Source organism: Mya arenaria, chromosome 17 (genome assembly GCF_026914265.1).
Source record: "Mya arenaria isolate MELC-2E11 chromosome 17, ASM2691426v1".
NCBI lineage: Eukaryota > Metazoa > Mollusca > Bivalvia > Myida > Myidae > Mya > Mya arenaria.
In genome coordinates, this window is record NC_069138.1 from 20,789,142 (window position 1) to 20,806,346 (window position 17,205).

The following is a 17,205-nucleotide window of genomic DNA, read 5'->3' on the forward strand; positions in this document are numbered from 1 at the left end:
TTGGTACCATACTGTAAATGTACCTGTCTCATTTAATCAGATATCAATAAAACTTCACAGGAATGTACAATTACAAAAAAGTACTACAATTACTTGCATTGGTGGCATGCAATTACCTATGGTGGCATAAGAATATTCAAAATGTTATCAATGTTTACTGTATTTTAACATGTATTTTGTATAAACATGAAAGTACAGTTCTGTATGGAAATTCTTGTGTATTTTCAGATGACTACAGTATAGATGAGACTATGACGGAGGATGAGAGAGAGGAGAAGTCCTTCAGCATCATACTGCCTTCCAAGTCGCACAGAAACAGGGTGAAAACACACCATCAACATTCAGATAACGAGTCCGTTACTTCGGAAGGTGAGTTTGTGTTAAAGACTAAGAATGAAATATGTAAGTGATAAATTTACAAATGCAGTGTTTTTCCCGACCAATATCAGGAAGTACGTCCCCTTTCCCATTGCTGAATTATTTACTTTTCCCCAAATGTAAATATGAAATTCCCAATTTTTGTTTTGATTAAAGATAAATATTTTAATTATTTCATAACTCTTTATCCAAACCAAAATAAATAATGGAAATTGTGTGTTCTCATTTATTTCTGAGCAAAATTATAATTCCCAATTTAAGTGAAATGTCACATTATTCCTAATCAGACAGGCCCAGCCCCATCCCCATAATGCTGCCGAATAATGCTGCCGAATGATTGTACTAAACTATACACTTGCTCTTTGCCGGGGAAGAATTTCCTCAAGTCTGTTGCTTCTTTCAGCCTCTTCGACACATCTGAAGGACCTACATTCGCTGTTTGCTGGGGAGGAGGGTTTCGACAAGTTCACAGAGGAGATGGTTAAACAGTTTATGAAAGAGGAGGAGGTCCGAGCTCAACACCAGGTATGTGGCAAGATATAAATTTAAATCTTTTGTTTGCTAGTTTTCCTTGGTAGAAACCTTGGTACTACCAGGTAGTTGTGGTTTTTTTTTTGGAGGCTATGAAAAAGGAACCTTGGCAGGATCAAACTCACACTGTCTTTGGGTGAGAGGAGGTACCTCTTCAGTGGGGGACACCTATACCATTAGACAATACCACTAAACCTCTCTCACCTTGGTTGGGATTGAACCCACAACCTCTTTAGTGAGAGTTGGACACCTATACCACTAGACCACTCTCATCCAGGTTGGGTTTGAACCCACAACCTCTTTAGTGAGAGTTGGACACCTATACCACTAAACCACTCTCATCCAGGTTGGGTTTGAACCCACAACCTCTTAAGTGAGAGTTGGACACCTATACCACTAGACCACTCTCATCCTGGTTGGGATCAAACCTGCAAACTCTTTAGTGAGAGTTGGACACTTACAACTCTAGGTTTTTTTAATGGAAAGGAATCTAATTATTACAGTTTACGTGTTTTTTCGATGGAAATAATCAAAGTATAAATGTTGACTTGCATGTATTTTTGTAGGCTTCTCTTCTTAAACTGCGAGAGAGTGCCCTGGTAGAAAAAACGAAGGCAGAGTTACAGTGGCTAGAGCAGCAGAAGCAACAAAGACGAAACAAAGGGGCGGACGACTCTTTCCCTCAGATTAAGAAAAGACAACGGGGACTTAAGTTGAAGCTTCAGGTATGAACAATTTATATGTATTTATGTCTACATGTATGTTTTATTTCATGTAAATATTTACAAAAAGGGGCTGTAAGTGTAGGGAAATAAGTAAGGAAAAGTATGATATATAGTCTGGCAGCTAATGTGTCATCCCTTGCATCACGGTGTATGGAAAACAGTTTGCACATTAAATGTCTGGGACATACAGTATGTTAATATTGAATTTCTGTTTAGCATTAACAGTTAACAGTTAAAGACTAACATTCTGGTTTTCAAAAGTTGATGATTGCTAACTGTAAAAAGATGTAAGATATATATTTTAATACCAGTGAAATAGATGACATACTGTATGAACTTTTCCGTATCTTCTACATGCATAAGTTTCAATTTTGAAATCCATGATTGATTGAAATCACCTCTCTTATTATTGCCAATATTGATTATAGTTTCTGTCCAGTTTTCACTAGATGCTTTTACATGATGTAAGCAACAAATACTTAAATATATTTTACGATCCAGGAACAACAAGAAGAAATCAAGCGACTAAGAGAAGAAAGCAAGGCAGCAGCTAAGGAGAGACAGCGTAAACTCTACGAGGAGATTAGCAAACGTCAGGCATCACGTAATGCCCGGGGACCCCTTATCGGCAAAGGGCGACTGGGGCGGCCTAGCGAGGTGCACACCGAGGCTGAAGTAAGCTCTGTGAGTGTTGCTTGATTTGTGCTTGACTCTAAACTTAGCTTAATATCTCTAACTTAAACACTATCTTGCTTATCGGCAAAGGGCGACTGGGGCGGCCTAGCGAGGTGCACACCGAGGCTGAAGTAAGCTCTGTGAGTGTTGCTTGAATTGTGCTTGACTCTTAACTTAGCTTAATATCACTAACTTAAACACTATCTTGCTTATCTGCAAAGGGAGACTGGGGTGGCCTAGCATGGTTCACATTGAGGCTGAAGTAAGCTCTGTGAGTGTTGCTTAAATTGTGCTTGAATCTTAACCTATCTTAAAATAAAACTTGAAGTCTTGCTGTCTGTGGACAATATTGGCCTGCTTGATAAATTTCCTCTTCTCTAAGCTACATATAGCTTGTGTTTAATTGTGAGGGCTCTGTTTCATTAATTGATTACCAGAAACGTTTGCTCTAAACTATATAATATATCAAGTCAGAATGTTGATGCAGACAGTGTGATTTTTTTAGCATAAACTGATCATTGATCATATATGATGGTCAATTTGTATGTTTTGAATATTTTTTTATCTCAACTTACTATTTCATGTGTGGTCAAAAGTTTGCTTTTGTAATGTGAGAATTGGCTAACCATGTATCCTCTGTCTTGCCTTCCTACTATGTGTGTTCTCTCTGACTCTATTGTCTGCGTTGCTGAAGGAAAATTTAGTGTGTTAATTGACCCTGTACAGAATTTTGGATTAACAAGTCCGCATTATTTCTCGAGTGTTTGCCTTTAAAATAAATTCATCAAGCTCTGCTATATTAAACCAAGTATGAGCAAGTGCTAATTTCAACTACTGATGTAGTATGCCTGTTTTATTTGTATTTTGAAAAAAGATGACCGTTGGATCATCTATTCAATGAGCACACAAAAGTATGTAGTATATACATATATATATATCTAATCAAGAATTCCACTTAAACACAAAATGAGTGGCACAAACTAAATTATTTTTGTTTACATTATTGAAATATCAAATTAGCATTGCCGTAAATTGACCAGTTTCTTGTACAGAAAATCTAGCCCTTAGAAGTTTTAAAAAGATGATGTCTTCAACTTTTTAGCTTGACGCTGGTTCAGGTTTTGAGAAAGCTACAAGAGCCTTATTCAACATTTTAAGAAATGAATAAATAGTCAAAGTATCATGTAAATTTTTTCATATTTCAGCTGGACGGGGGTTCTGATGTTGAGAAGAAGAAGGACTACAAGTCGGACTCGGAGATTTACACGGATCCAAAGTCTTCGGCCCGTAAAAACAAGCACGAGATAAAAGATATGAAAAAATACCAGCTTGATGAGAAGTGAGTGGTTTGATTTTATAGGGTGGTGTTCTATTGAAAATATTTGATATGATTTTAAGGTTGGTTTTTAAGGGTTTTATAAAACAAGCAAAACTGTTTGGCTGTTCTGTGTATCCTGTTTTTATACTAAAATGTAATCAAAAAAAGAACATTTTGGCAAATTGACGCTTTTTTTTTTTGGCAAAAAAAATATTTTTATAAAAAATATATATTGGCGTGGCCTAATAAAGAAATTCAATTTTCCAGGAACCTTACCGCCAGACAACAGAGACTTATGGAGCGGAGGAAGAATGCGGAGGACCTGTTGAAATGGAAGAAGATGCTGGACAACGAGGAGAACAGGGTGTTCAAGCTCGAGAAAAGGGCTCTAAAAGGTGCAAACTGAATCCCTGGCTGCGTCTAACTTTCAGTCTTTTATCGTCCAATCTTTTGGAATCATGGAATATTCTTTGTTGGTCCTTAATAAAAATACTGTATAACTGAGTTCTGGAAAAATGAATATTGCTTATAGGATGTTTTTATTGTTGACAGTAAGGTCGTCAGTGAATTGTCTCAATTTGACTGTGGCAGCTGTGTTTGGATATATGCTTTGCTTTCAAACAATACACATACAGAATGAATGTATTCACAAGGAATAATTAGATAAGGAATGCTGAAATAAGTTCTTAAGATGCCCATGGTAATTATAAAAATTAATTTCATATTTTATATTTTCTTTCCAGTCTGGGATAGCAAAGAGAAGAAATATGTGAGCAAGAAAGAGACTTCCCAAAGTGTGGCTGCAGTCTCGAGAGATGATACAGAAAAACCTTCCACCAAGCGGGACAATGGCACAACAAAAGGTGGGTTTTGTTTTGTGGTACTGATTATTTATTCCCCTTGTAATATTTTACTGTGATAATATATTTGCAAGAGACAACAAAGTGTCAGGCAGCAGTTTCAAAAGATTATACAGAAAAACCTTCAACCAAACGGTACAATGGTTCAGCCAAAGGGTTTATTTCATTTATTGATAAAGATTGGTTTTCCATATAATGGTTGTATGTGAAAAGATATTTGTAAGAGACCACACAGCGTCAGACAGCAGTGTCACAACTGAAAGTTGGATTTCAGTTTGATGTTACTATAAAAATTTTGATCTTTGGGACAAGTAAGCATTGACTTATCAAATTTCTGTCTCTGCTGGTTTTAAGATTGTGCTTTCAAGAAAGTTAGTAAAAATATATACATACCTGCATCTGGATGAAAAACTACAGTTTGTGTATACCACGTGATAAATTATGTCATAAATGCTACGTCGGAAGGCAGCATTTTGCTTCGTATTAAGACTTAAAACCAAGATAACTTTTTTTTTTCTTCATCATTTAAAGTGAAACAAATGGCATGCTTAATGTGACCATGTCATTTTTTCTTCTCAAAATCATGATTTGACCATAATGCCTAATTTTCAGATTCCACCATAAAGACTGCTTCTGTCTCCCACACTGTTGATCGGGACAGCACCGTGGTCTCAGAAAACATCACAACGGCACGTGATGAATCCCTCTACACGACCATTAAGGAAGACCTTCCGTCCGCTAGCATGGAGGATAAACACTCGCGTATGATGAACGATGCTTCAAACCTGAAACAGCATAACAGGAGTGGAAGTGAAAGTTCCGATATTCATTCTGTCAGCAGTGATTATAAAAGGTGTGTAAAACTATCGTAATATTTTGCTTTAACAGCTGAAAAGAGGTGGCTCATTTAATTAAAAATCCATTGTATGCAGGGATCTGAAGAAGAAAAATGGTTTGGAAGAATCGGGTTTTAAGTAAAATCTTGTTTATTATTATTTTTTTTAGAATTATTGATATATTTCTGAAAAGATGTTAACAGGGCTTCCATTAAAGGAAGTTTGGAAGTATATTACTCCCTAAAAATGGGTTAAAACTTCCAAATTAATTCCTTGGAAGTAAAAAAACTTTTTGAAGAAAACTTCCAAAGACGAAAGCTCGGAAGTTCAAAATGTGTCAATATTTCTTTTACGGTTACAATTTCAATCAGTAAAATGAATTATTATAATATAAGCCTTTGAATTTGGCAAGTTAAAGTTGCAAATTACTTGATTTTTAACATACTAGTTGAAAAATAGTGGAAAAAGATATTGTATTAGGGAGACTTAAACTTCCACATTTCAGTGAAAAACTTACAAAATTGATGGACAGGAAGTTCATACTTCCAGTTTCAAATTCATAATGGAAGCCCAATGTTAAGGGAGGGTTCTTTTTTTTCTTTTTGAGGCCTCGAGGACCCCTTTTATTTGCCCCTTAATAGGGACCATGGGGTTGTTGCTTATAGCCGATCTTAACCATAATTACATGTATAATAAATAAATGCAGAAAATCTAATTGTTTTGAAGATACGAAATTCTGTGCTGTAGGTAGTCAGCATTCACTTCTACATAAGTGAATGCTCAGCTATTCATTCTGTAGGCAGTGATCACAAGAAGTGTGTAGAGGAGCTTTGAAATAAACAGAAGAAATATTTACAAAAAAAATGCAACTGCTACAGGGTCATTTAACAAAATACGTTAAAGATTTTACTGTTGTTTTATGGGACTGGGATGGAATTAGCAAATATTATTGAATTGTTAGGTAAAAAAGAATCATTTCAAGTCCATAATATGAAAAACAAACAAAATTGTTTCAAGAAAAAAGTGTTACTTAATTCTTAGAATATCTCAATACTGATAACATATCTGTAAAACTTCATGTATGCACCTGTATAAGCGACTAGTATCAGTTTTAATACTGAGTATTCACTTGTTTTCAATTAAATTTGTTTGTGCTTACTTGCTATATGCATAATTTTTCTTGTGAGATATTGGTAAACATGTTATACTTTTGTTTTACAGGACAAATGAGTCCAGTGATGACACGATGACCAACAGCTACGGTAACGAGACTTTCGAGGACACCGTCACAACCACCCACACCAAGACAACGAGCAGGAACAATAACAAGAAAGGTATGAACATAGTTTCTGTAAATATAGTATCAACTTGGCTATAACCCTGAAATATCTTAACTGTAATATCCCTTGTTGACCAGACAAGACCTATGTCACAACTTGGGGTTTCACAAAATAGCTGAATTTCAGCTATAAACGTTTTTGTCACACCTTTATTTTAATTTTATTTCAACTAATTTTTTTTTATAACTAGGAATTATGCAGTTCTTTGACCTTCTATTTGAAAGTTGTAAATAACGCAAATTCTCCAAAAACAAATTTCTTGCCCTACAAATGGGACTCTTACACTGATACTAACTAACAGAACACTCTCATTATAGGAAATCGTTCCCCGCTAGACAGTCTGAAGAAGATGAGTCTGTCCTCTCCCCGGTCTCCAAGAACTAAACTACGAACACATGCCAGCAGAAATTCTGAAAGCGAATCTGAGGACTCTTTCTCTGACACAAGTGAGTGTAGTGATATTTTTTAAATATGAAACTTTCGGACAGGGCTTTTTATGTGCTTGTCATTTTGTCCTCCCTGACTTAAATATAGAATTATTTTATTCACAAAAAGGAGAATGCCTGACACCAGATAATTTTGGTATTATTCAATAAGAGTTTTATGCGCAGAAAAACAAAATGTAAAAAATAGACAAAAAAAATTATGTTGAGCTTACAAACTTTTTTTGTCTTGATTTTTTTGCAAAATAGGTGATTTCATGTGCAATTTCAGTTAAAATAAAAGGCAAAAATACCACCAGAATTATATGGTGTCACCAGGAATCCAAATGTGACTTAACAGGAATGAGATTTGTCCGGGTTTTATGGCTCTAATGACCGAAAAGATAAATAAAAGAACTGATTGAAGAAGTAGACTGCTAGCTTTTGGTTGTAACTTTATTTGTTGTCAGTAAGGAATCTCAAGTTTGTTTCAAATTTGAAGCCAGGAGAGCCCTCAAAAGGGCTTCTAAAACCTAGTTTTGCTTCTGCAGCAGGGTGCCTCACCCCCCTTGAACCCATTCGGGGCCTAATGTGCCCCCAGAATCCATAACTGAAATGGTTTCAGCCCTTCAACTTCCAGACAATCACATCCCTGAATTATGGCCATTTGAGCTGTTATAGAACTATCATTTTAGGATCAGATGCTTTAATATGCCACCAAGCCAGAAAACCTGATATGAAATCTGTGGACTCTAGAAACTAGTAAATTAGGTGGTGACATACACTTTTCTAGCAGATAGAAGATTAGACAATAGGCCACAAAGTTACATACTAATATTCACTCCTATAATAACCTTATCCTGTTATTTCAGAGTCCACATCAGAGTTGAGTGATTTCGAGGGGCGTATCCGAGCATTAAATGAGGAGCTAAAGAAGCGTAAATCGGAGGCAGAGAGGCTGAAAATAGAGAGAAAGAAACGCAAGAAGGAGGACCTGAAAACAAAGGAGGAAACATTGAAGAAACAGCTGGAGGTACTCAACTAGCTAGTGATTGGTTAAAGTGGAACAATATAGGTTGATGCAAAAAAATAGAGGATAATTGTTTTTTCAGTGTAAGATCATAGTGTATTGAACTGAGTGAGTACCAAAAGCTTTTTTTAATGAGAGGTGTAGCATTTTCATGTTTTACTCACTTGCCTGTAATGATTAAAACTAAATAAAGCATATGATTGTAATATTGGTGTCACACCTTAAATGATGTCACTGATTTTTCCAAAAACCGTGTTGTACATTTATGTTTGTTTCACAAAAAGAAGCTAAAAGAAAAAAAAGTACCAGTGAAAATATATTTTGATGAACTAACTTTTCAAACTGTGCCTTTATCAGGAATTATTCCACTTTTCTTTTAATACATCGCAAAAAAGCTTTGAATGAATTTTCATAACTTCATTAAACCTTTCCTTTTTCAGTCGTATGACAAGCAGATAAAATCCCTTAAAGTTGAACTGAAGCGAGAGATTGCCCAAGACCAGCCATCGCCCACCGCCGTACGCCCACAGATCAAGAAGCCCCAAGTGAGCCCGAAAACCACACCCAGAAAACAGCGACCTGACCTGGATAGCAGTGGGCCAGATTCCACACATGTGTCGCCCGCTAGTGTTGATGGTAGGTGTATATGTTTGATAATGAAATTTCAAGGACCATGAAAATTTGTCTGACTCTTTAATCTTCGATTCTTAATTCTTAAAAACCATTATTCATCACTTTTATAACAAATAACCAGTTAGAAATGTGTGTAAATGTGATGTGTATTTCTTTGTTTGGTGTAACGGCCTGTTGGAATGAGTTTCAGTTTTGAAAATAGCTTAATGCTGTCGCTCGGCAAATTCTATTAAATTCTTGCAGTCATCAGTTTCTATACAGTGTACAAATACATCAAAATACTTTTTCAGAGTCCAAGCAGACCCCGCCTAAAGCTTCTCCCACTTTGCAAACTACCCCAGTCAAGTCTCAAAAATCCTTGGATCGAATTTCCGAGGGCAGTGAATCAATAACCACCAGGTCGGAACAATCTGAATCAAGCTATAAGGAGAAAGTCCAGAGCATTAAAGATTTGGTCAGTGATATCGATAAAACTGAAGACATTGAAGAAGAAGTAGATGAAGAACTAATATCTGCTGCTTCTGAGGCTTCTGAAGATAAGTCTGAAATTATGATTGATCTTAAGTCTGCTGTTAAAGAGGACATCTATGATGTGTCTGAGAAACATGAAAGGGAACCAACTGTTGATGACTCTGTGGGTTATGATTACACTGAAGACTTTACTGCAACAGATCATTTGAATACGGCAACAAAAGAGGATAAATTGAAGCTGAGTTTTAATAAGAGTGAGCTTAGTGAAATTGCTGATGATATTGAATCGAAGCCATTGACTGGAAGATCAGGTACTGAAATTTCAGAGGCGATCACTGAACACTTGCCATCCATGTCTGCATCAGAACCATTTGTGAAACAACTAGATCTGAAGATTGGAGGTAAAGAAAAGCTGGACTCAGAAAGCAAGCATGATTTGTACAGCGAACAGTTTGAAATTGAGAGCGATGGAGATATGGAGAAATCTTCCATTGTAGGGTCATCAAGACCATCAAGTGGTAGAAGCGAAAGGTCTTCTACATACACTGAACATGAAACATCTGAATCTGATAAATCTCCATCAGTTATCGCTGACCAACCTGGCTTTGTAGAAGCTGAAGATGTTAGTGAACCTAAGGTCACCACGAAACCGGCTAAGGTGTTTACTGATAAGAATATTTTAGACATTGATGATTTGCTTGGAACTCCTGAAGAATTGACTCCAATTCCTTCACCACGGGAAGACACCCCTGGAGGTCAAAGTGAGAGCTCTAGATTGAGTAATTTCTTCGATCCGCTTGGAGACTTTGAGATTGGAGATAGGGTTTCAGTAACTGCACCAACTGGGGAAAGATCATTTGGTACTTTATTGTTTAAAGGAAATGTTCAATTTGCTCCCGGAATATGGGCGGGCGTGGAATTAGAGGAACCAGTAGGACGGCATGATGGAATTGAAGATGGAGTGCGATATTTTAATTGTAAGAAGAAACATGGTTTGATAGTTCCTGGGCATGATATTCAGCACTTTATTGATGATGAGATTGTGGAAGATGATAATATTAATGTCAGGGCCAGTATTGAAAGTACCTCTAGTGTGAATACAGAAGATGGTGAACTCCTTAAAGCTATGAATGAGGCTGCCAGTAATGTTGAACTGTTTGAGGAATCTCCCCAACCATCACCTAGACCAGCTAAAGTCCAAGTGGATAAAGAAACTGCTAAAGCTGATAAAGAAAAACTGGCCGATAAAATTACTGATCAGTTGATGGATAAATTGTTGAGAAATGAAATGCAGACATTAGGAAATAGGAATACAAAAAGGGGTCCCCCAGTTGCACCAAAACCAAAGTCAAAAACGCCACCAACTTCAATGGCTGAAGAACATCCTGAAACTAATGGTGATATTGATGGCTTAGAAGACTTCCTCCGTTTAGAAACATCTGATCAGCTCCCAGATGCTGATGTAAGACCTACATCACAACAAGTGAATGATAACACTGTAGATCACAGTACAGACAATACACTTAATTACATGGTCAATGAGGCTTTTGATAAAATGCTAGACATTCGAAATAACAAAAAAAGAGGTCAAGTCCAAGAATTAACAAAAGAAGAAGAAAATGAATTTGATAAAGATATCCTAGACCTTATTGGTGAAGAGCCGTTAGATCACGACAGTAGAGCAAGAGACCAGGACCAGGAAGATGCAAGAGAGAGTGGAATATTTGAAGATGAAATGGGACCAGGTGAATTGGAAAGAGTCCTTAATGAGCCAGATAGGTCAGACCAGCATGAGGGACCACCCAGACCTGGGTCACCAGTACCGGGGCTGCATTCTCCTAAGGTTAGAAACTAGTTTTATTGAGTTTTTCATTAAAAAAATTCTAAGGGCTAATAATTTTTTTTGGGTTACTTCAGAATAACAACTGGAATGTATCTGACCAGGAAGTTGAAATTATAATAAATAATGTCATTGAAGTAAAAAAATTATTTCTAAAAATTAAACATAATATTTTATCGATTTAAGTCAATTTTGTAAAAAGTTTAGTTAATTTCATTTGTGACTGTAACTTTGGTAAATCTAAGCAGGAAAATTAAGGTTTTACTTTATGCATTCGAAACTCTTATATTTCAATCCCAGTTATCTTTGTAATTCATCAAGAGTCCAAATCAAGTCCTCAAAAATAGTTAACTAACTGCCATTTCTTGTGTATTTGCAGGATAGCCTTAAGCCCCTCGAAGAGAGTGGAACATTTGAGGATGACGACTTCTGGCCTGAGAGAAAGGACCCCCCACCCTACCCTGGACAGGATGCAGGTAAGAGATAGTAGGCTCTGATTGGCTTACACTGGGAGTTTTAAAATAAGGCTTTGAAATGGTAGTATTTAAATTTGTGGGGGATGTCAGGATGATGACTTACGGTAATACAAAGAAAAGGGATACAGAACCATATCCCAGAAACTAGGGCATTCTATCCTAGACAGTGGAAGTTGTCTGAGATCCTATCCCACATCTTGTAAGGAGTCTATCCCAGACAGTGTGTAAGGTGTCTATCCAGTGTCTATCCCAGACAGTGTGTAAGGTGTCTATCCGGTGTCTTTCCCAGACAGTGTGTAAGGTGTCTATCCCAGACAGTGTGTAAGGTGTCCATCTGGTGTCTATCCTAGACAGTGTGTAAGGTGTCTATTCCAGACAGTGTGTAAGGTGTCTATCCCAGACAGTCTGTAAGGTGTCCATCTGATGTCTATCCCAGACAGTGTGTAAGTTGTCTATTCCAGACAGTGTGTAAGGTGTCTATTCCAGACAGTGTGTAAGGTGTCTATTTCAGACAGTGTGTAAGGTGTCTATTCCAGACAGTGTGTAAGGTGTCTGGCTATTCCAGACAGTGTGTAAGGTGTCTATTCCAGACAGTGTGTAAGGTGTCTATAACAGACAGTGTGTAAGGTGTCCATCTGGTGTCTATCCCAGACAGTGTGTAAGGTGTCAGTATGGTGAACATTTTGTTTGACAATGATCGGTTAAGCCTATAACCTGGTGACACATCCTCTTTCGTGGAATTTTTAATTCAGGTCTCAATTAAATCATATTGAGAAATATTGAAAATCATGAGGTCAACAATTTTTCTAAAAAATTAAAATCTTATTTCAGGTCTTCCAAGGGAGTACAAGAAGTTAGCTGAGGAGGTATTTTACGCCGTTCCACACGAGGAAAAGGAAGTGGCAGGAATCGTTGGTGACGCAGTTGATGAGTTTTGGCAACAACGAAGATACGGAGAATCGCTCACCGATCTTCAACCTTCGCAGGGATTTTACACGCAGGAAGAAACAGGAAGTGACTTGATCAGTAACAGTCGTCGTGTGTTCAAAAAACTTTTGTTTGACTTAACGGGAGAAGTGATGCGAAATATTTACCGGGAAGAGGAGTATGATTCCCCTGTAGCCTGGCATAAACCAAAACGGAAAGCGAACAAGTTTTATCGAGGATTAACTCCACCAAGTACGGTTGAAATTCTGAAACCTGTGGTGCAAAAAGCGGTTGTAGACATTCTTGGTCTTAATGGGGCTAAAAAGGGGATGGAGAAGAACAAATGGGGAATAAGGAAGAAAAAGGATTTAGTTGACTCGATTCTGGTTCAGGAATTACGGGAGGAGGAGCCAGAATGGATTAATTATGATGAAGATGAGCTCGCAGTGAAAATGCAGCTCACGGAAACATTGTTTGATAGTCTTCTGAATGATACGGTACAAACAATGAATAAGATTTTTCGCAAGAAGCAGATTTTGCAAGAGCAACGAAAGTCTGAAGTCTGATGGAATTGTGGTAATGAATAAATGTGCCAAGAGAACTATGTTGATAGAGATGGGGGGAAAGTATGTGCTTGTCTTTTGTTGCTTAGCATATGACATATACGTGGGTCAATACCCAGAACAAATAAACTTTAGTTCAGCCCGAACAAATAAAAGTTAATTTATGCTCGGAACAAGCAGAAATAAGTTCATGCCCGAAAACAAAAAGAAATTAGTTCATGCCTTGAACTAATAGAAGTTAGTTCATGCCGGGGACAAATAAAAGTAAATTTAAGCCCGGACCAAATAAAGGTGAGTTCATGCACGGAACAAAGCATTAAATGGAGTTCATGTCGGGGACAATACATAAACCTGAAAACTAGAGTTGTGGCATTTATGGACCTAGATCATCTGAAGTACACAGATTGTGTATTGATAATACAGCAGGGATATAATTTATAGTAATGCTCACTGGATTTAAAAGATGTTATTGTTACTCTATGGATACATACATGAAGAGAGGAAGACGAAGTGATATGGTGTATCTGTTATTTATTTAAGTGCAAACTTTGCGGAAAAGGGGACCAAATTAGCTAGATTGGACCAGAATTTATATGGTCCTATCAAATTTAGCATAGAAATTTGGTGTGCTTATTTAGAGGCATAAACTTCTAGATTACATAGAACTGTGATATTTTTTGTTGTTGTTTCTTTTTCCTGAATTTTCTTTGATTTTTTGTCATGTTGGTGAACCATTGGCAGTTCAGCTTTTTAATCCTGAAATTATAGATTACCTATCTGGTATATAATATTTTTTTTCAATAACAACAGAAGTTATTTGTAAAATAGATTTTTCATTGCAAGTAGATTTAGGTACAATGTTTTCTGCACTTGACAGACTCATTTTTGGTAAGATGAAATATATAATAGATTATTAATTTACAAGTGAATATTTGCCAGTGTATAATATACTAGTAATTCTGTTTTTGTAATATAGATTTTTGTCAAATATGTGCATGGTAAGTAGATTAAGTGTGGATTTAAAATAATGCTAATAATGACCCATTTTTGCCAACTTGTAAATACAGAGTTTTATTTATTTTTCAGACTTAACTTAGTGTGTGTATTGTGGCTTAATGCCACTGTTTTGAAAATCTGTGAGGCTGAATCCTGTACCTTTCTTTCTCTCGGAAAGTCTTGTCAGTCTGTCGAAATGGAATGATAATCCTCATGGATGTCTGTATTGTAAATTTTTGCTTTTAGAAAAATCATGAAATTCTATTGCGTAGCTTATTTCAGTCATCTTTCTTTTTTGCATTATCTAATTCATACCCCAAGAATGAAAGGTGCCCTTTTTGTTTTTTCATTTAAATTTTCAGTTTTGTTTTGTATCAAGACCTTTTGTTATCAAAAATGATCGTTTTTACTGACAAGTTCAATATTCTAACAAAGATCATGTAAGTTTAACTGCATCCTGCATCATATCGAAATCTCAGAAGAGTTAACTGTGTTTTGCTTTGGAGAAAATGAGTTGAACATTTGGTAAAAATAATATTACAGAATACAAGCATTGGAACCCTGGTACCTCAAAAAATATTCTTTGAAACAATAAGAATACAACAAATATGGATAAATTGTTTTAGACCCTTTAAAGAGTATGAATCTTTTAATAAAAAACATACAAAGATGCGCTTAAGGTTTTAGATCCTTGGTACCTTAAAATGTCGTATGTTCTTTGAAACAAAAAGCATAAAATAGATTTGCTTAAGGTATTCGACCCTTAATACCTTTGAACATTGTATAATTTGGAACAAAAAGCTTAGAACAGACAAGCTTATGATATTCAACCCCTAAGTAACTTGAAATGTTTTGTTTCAAAAGTGCCTAAGATTTAGGGAAATGTTATTGAAAGTTTAAGGCTTTCTGGGATTTGACTGCAGCATTTTTAGAACTTCTTTATTTATTTGCTTGATTACTTAGATCTGAGTATATCTTTTTTAAACTTCTTTTATTCAATGTTCATATACATATTTGTCTTATGATTTGAAATCTCTGATCAATTCTATTCCTTTGAACTTAATATTTAGTCTTTTGTTAGATTTACATTTGATTATATACCAATATTTTTCATTATTCAGGTAATTTAACAAACATTCCGTCCAACAGTTTGTGTATTATGTATGATTATTTCTCATATCAATTGTTCTTGGAATTTTTGTCATTTTTTGCTAATGCTATGTTGCCTTTGAAAGGTAAAATATCTCTGATACTTGTTACTGGATTGTTATTGTCATTGGCGATTCGATATTTGGTAACCATTTACTTGATAGAGTGATGGCGTGAATAGTCTTCGGCATTTAATTATTGCGAAATATTGCATATGTCTGAATGATATGAGCATATGCATGTCTTAATACATATTATTTGTTTCTTTCTTTCTGAAGTTTAGGAACATGCACAGTATGCTACAGGGGTTCTTCATTCAGGCAATACAAAATTGAATTTATGTTTCATGTATGCCCTTAGTTTGAAAACTTATCTAGCTATCCTTAAAAGACAAATAACCTGTCTCCCTACATTTTTTTTTTAATAAATGAGTGATATGCTTTGTAGAATATAGACACCAGGGCCTCTGAAGTCCATGATTTCAAATGAAACTTGTATTTAAGTGTGTTGATCATTAGAAGCACACAGAATGCGTCATATTCTGATAGCAAATGCAAAGAACACAAAGTAGAAAGCATGTTGTTTTTACCTGTGTTCTGTAGTAAAGTAATTACAGTAAAGGGAAATTAAAAATATTCAGCAAGATTATTGATCATATAAAAATGTGTTGTTTTTTTTATCCCGAAGCCCAATACCTAAGGCTGTGCACTGATTACGCTGAAAATAGAAAAGATTTAGTGTGGCCTTATTCTGAAACCAGGATTGAAAGTTTTTAACTTCCAACTGTTGTGCAGTCCTAAAAATTGTTTTATGCATGAACATTTACATCACAAAGAATAGGAAGTACCTTGAAATTAATATAAATGACAATTTCAAGACCAACCTTAGCTTCTTTAACAAAATCTTTATGCTGCTTTTGGCATGATTTCCTCTTTTTAGCTATTTTCCCGTATTGACTGCCCACTATGAGAACCCCTGATGCTGTGGTTGTGTTTGTTTTAGTGAACCATTTTATCAAAGATGATGCTAAAATATCATAATTAGTTATTATATTTTGCCTTGTTTGCTAATTTTGCATTACGATATCCATAGCATTAAAATTTAATAAGCATACATAGTTATGATATTTGGACTTTGACTTAGTGTTACATAAATACTTAAAGGCTTGACTGTATGTATATATATTTATCTATATATATATATATAATGAATAATATTATTTTTTATTTATTTGTACTGTTTTTGTATAACTTGTATAAAATATTCTGTAAGCACAGACAGGCATATAGGTAGTTTTTATGTGCCATTTTTTTATATTTTTGATCTGTTAGTGGACAGAAATGGAAGGTAACAAGAGAAATAGTTTTCTACTATGCAAGCCTTAAATAGATATTGGAGGCTGTGTTATATACATCCAGCCAGTATTACAGTGCAATGCATTTCTTAAACTTGCATAATCCTCCAAGATCAATAATGTTTGTGTGTGAACACTATCCAGTAAGTTGCTTCTTTCTTGAGTTTTAGAAAGAAATTATGCGATTTTGCAAGCACCATGATTTTATTCTGCTAGTATATTACATCATTCAATGTTTTTGATTAGCTGTATAAGAAAAACAATACAATTATTCAAGTTCTTTACATTTTGGCCCATCATAGATATTGACATCTTCTTGTCCAATCAAGGTATATGCACAATGCATTTCAATGTTTGTTTAAGATTGATAAGCACTGTTATACTGGCTTAATATTGATGCTAAGTAATAAAAACTAACAATGATGAGGTCTTGTTATTTTGTTGCCCTCTAAGAACGATATTCAGTAATTGTACAGTCTATCCGAGCGAACATCGCTGTGTTTAGGGGTTGTGTCCATTAGAGATAGGACACTACCTACACGTTTTAGTGGCTTTTTAAAAGAAGTAAAAAATCACATGAACCAGAAGTGTTACTGCCTCCGGCCGTGTCCATCTCCAGGGTTTCTGATCAGTAACTGAAGAACACTGGCCCTTAGACCTCGAACATGATTAGCAGGTTGG

At 35.7% G+C, this 17,205-nt stretch overlaps 1 protein-coding gene across 4 annotated transcripts in view; it reads left to right on the plus strand.

The window, feature by feature from the left end:
- Positions 1-16,947, plus strand: part of LOC128223955 (centrosome-associated protein 350-like) — a 99,058-nt gene extending 82,111 nt beyond the window's left edge. For 3 of the 4 annotated variants that reach the window (XM_052933475.1, XM_052933479.1, XM_052933478.1), the window contains 15 exons: positions 229-369; positions 782-903; positions 1,476-1,634; positions 2,136-2,318; positions 3,515-3,648; positions 3,895-4,022; positions 4,371-4,490; positions 5,100-5,340; positions 6,545-6,657; positions 6,981-7,109; positions 7,958-8,118; positions 8,556-8,751; positions 9,039-11,062; positions 11,439-11,535; positions 12,367-16,947. In XM_052933475.1, coding sequence (XP_052789435.1) covers positions 229-369; positions 782-903; positions 1,476-1,634; positions 2,136-2,318; positions 3,515-3,648; positions 3,895-4,022; positions 4,371-4,490; positions 5,100-5,340; positions 6,545-6,657; positions 6,981-7,109; positions 7,958-8,118; positions 8,556-8,751; positions 9,039-11,062; positions 11,439-11,535; positions 12,367-13,028 — 4,610 coding nt within the window. In that variant the 3' untranslated portion in view covers positions 13,029-16,947. The remainder of the gene's footprint in view (positions 1-228; positions 370-781; positions 904-1,475; positions 1,635-2,135; positions 2,319-3,514; positions 3,649-3,894; positions 4,023-4,370; positions 4,491-5,099; positions 5,341-6,544; positions 6,658-6,980; positions 7,110-7,957; positions 8,119-8,555; positions 8,752-9,038; positions 11,063-11,438; positions 11,536-12,366) is intronic. The other variant, XM_052933477.1, reaches the window with a different exon arrangement.
- Positions 16,948-17,205: the final 258 nt, after the last annotated feature.